The 265-nt window shown below is 42.3% G+C and overlaps 1 protein-coding gene across 1 annotated transcript; it reads right to left on the bottom strand.

The window, feature by feature from the left end:
* Positions 1-3: 3 nt before the first annotated feature.
* On the bottom strand, positions 4-243 carry LOC108525097 (sperm protein associated with the nucleus on the X chromosome N3-like; the record flags this gene model as incomplete). Its single annotated transcript, XM_017866175.1, has 1 exon — positions 4-243. A coding segment is annotated over exon 1 (240 nt), but the record flags the coding sequence as incomplete, so codon positions are not given.
* Between the last annotated feature and the right edge of the window lie 22 nt (positions 244-265).

The following is a 265-nucleotide window of genomic DNA, read 5'->3' as shown; positions in this document are numbered from 1 at the left end:
TCCTTCAGATGAGTCTAAGTCTTCATCCTCCTTTGAAGATCCTTCAGATAAGTCTACGCCTTCATCCTCTTCCTTTTGGATTGGATCGATGGAGTTCTCTTGGGACTGGTCATTCTCCAGTTGACGTGAACTTATTTTCTTACCCTTCTTGTGGTAATACACAAATATTATTGGATATTCTGATGTTTTTGTCTTTTTCAAACTCTGTTCAGGGGCTAAGACTCTGTTTGGTGCCTCCTGCATCTGGTGAGAAAACAGGGAGGGG

Source organism: Rhinopithecus bieti, unplaced genomic scaffold (genome assembly GCF_001698545.2).
Source record: "Rhinopithecus bieti isolate Rb0 unplaced genomic scaffold, ASM169854v2 scaffold_3994, whole genome shotgun sequence".
Lineage (NCBI taxonomy): Eukaryota > Metazoa > Chordata > Mammalia > Primates > Cercopithecidae > Rhinopithecus > Rhinopithecus bieti.
This window is presented reverse-complemented; position numbering and strand designations above follow the sequence as displayed.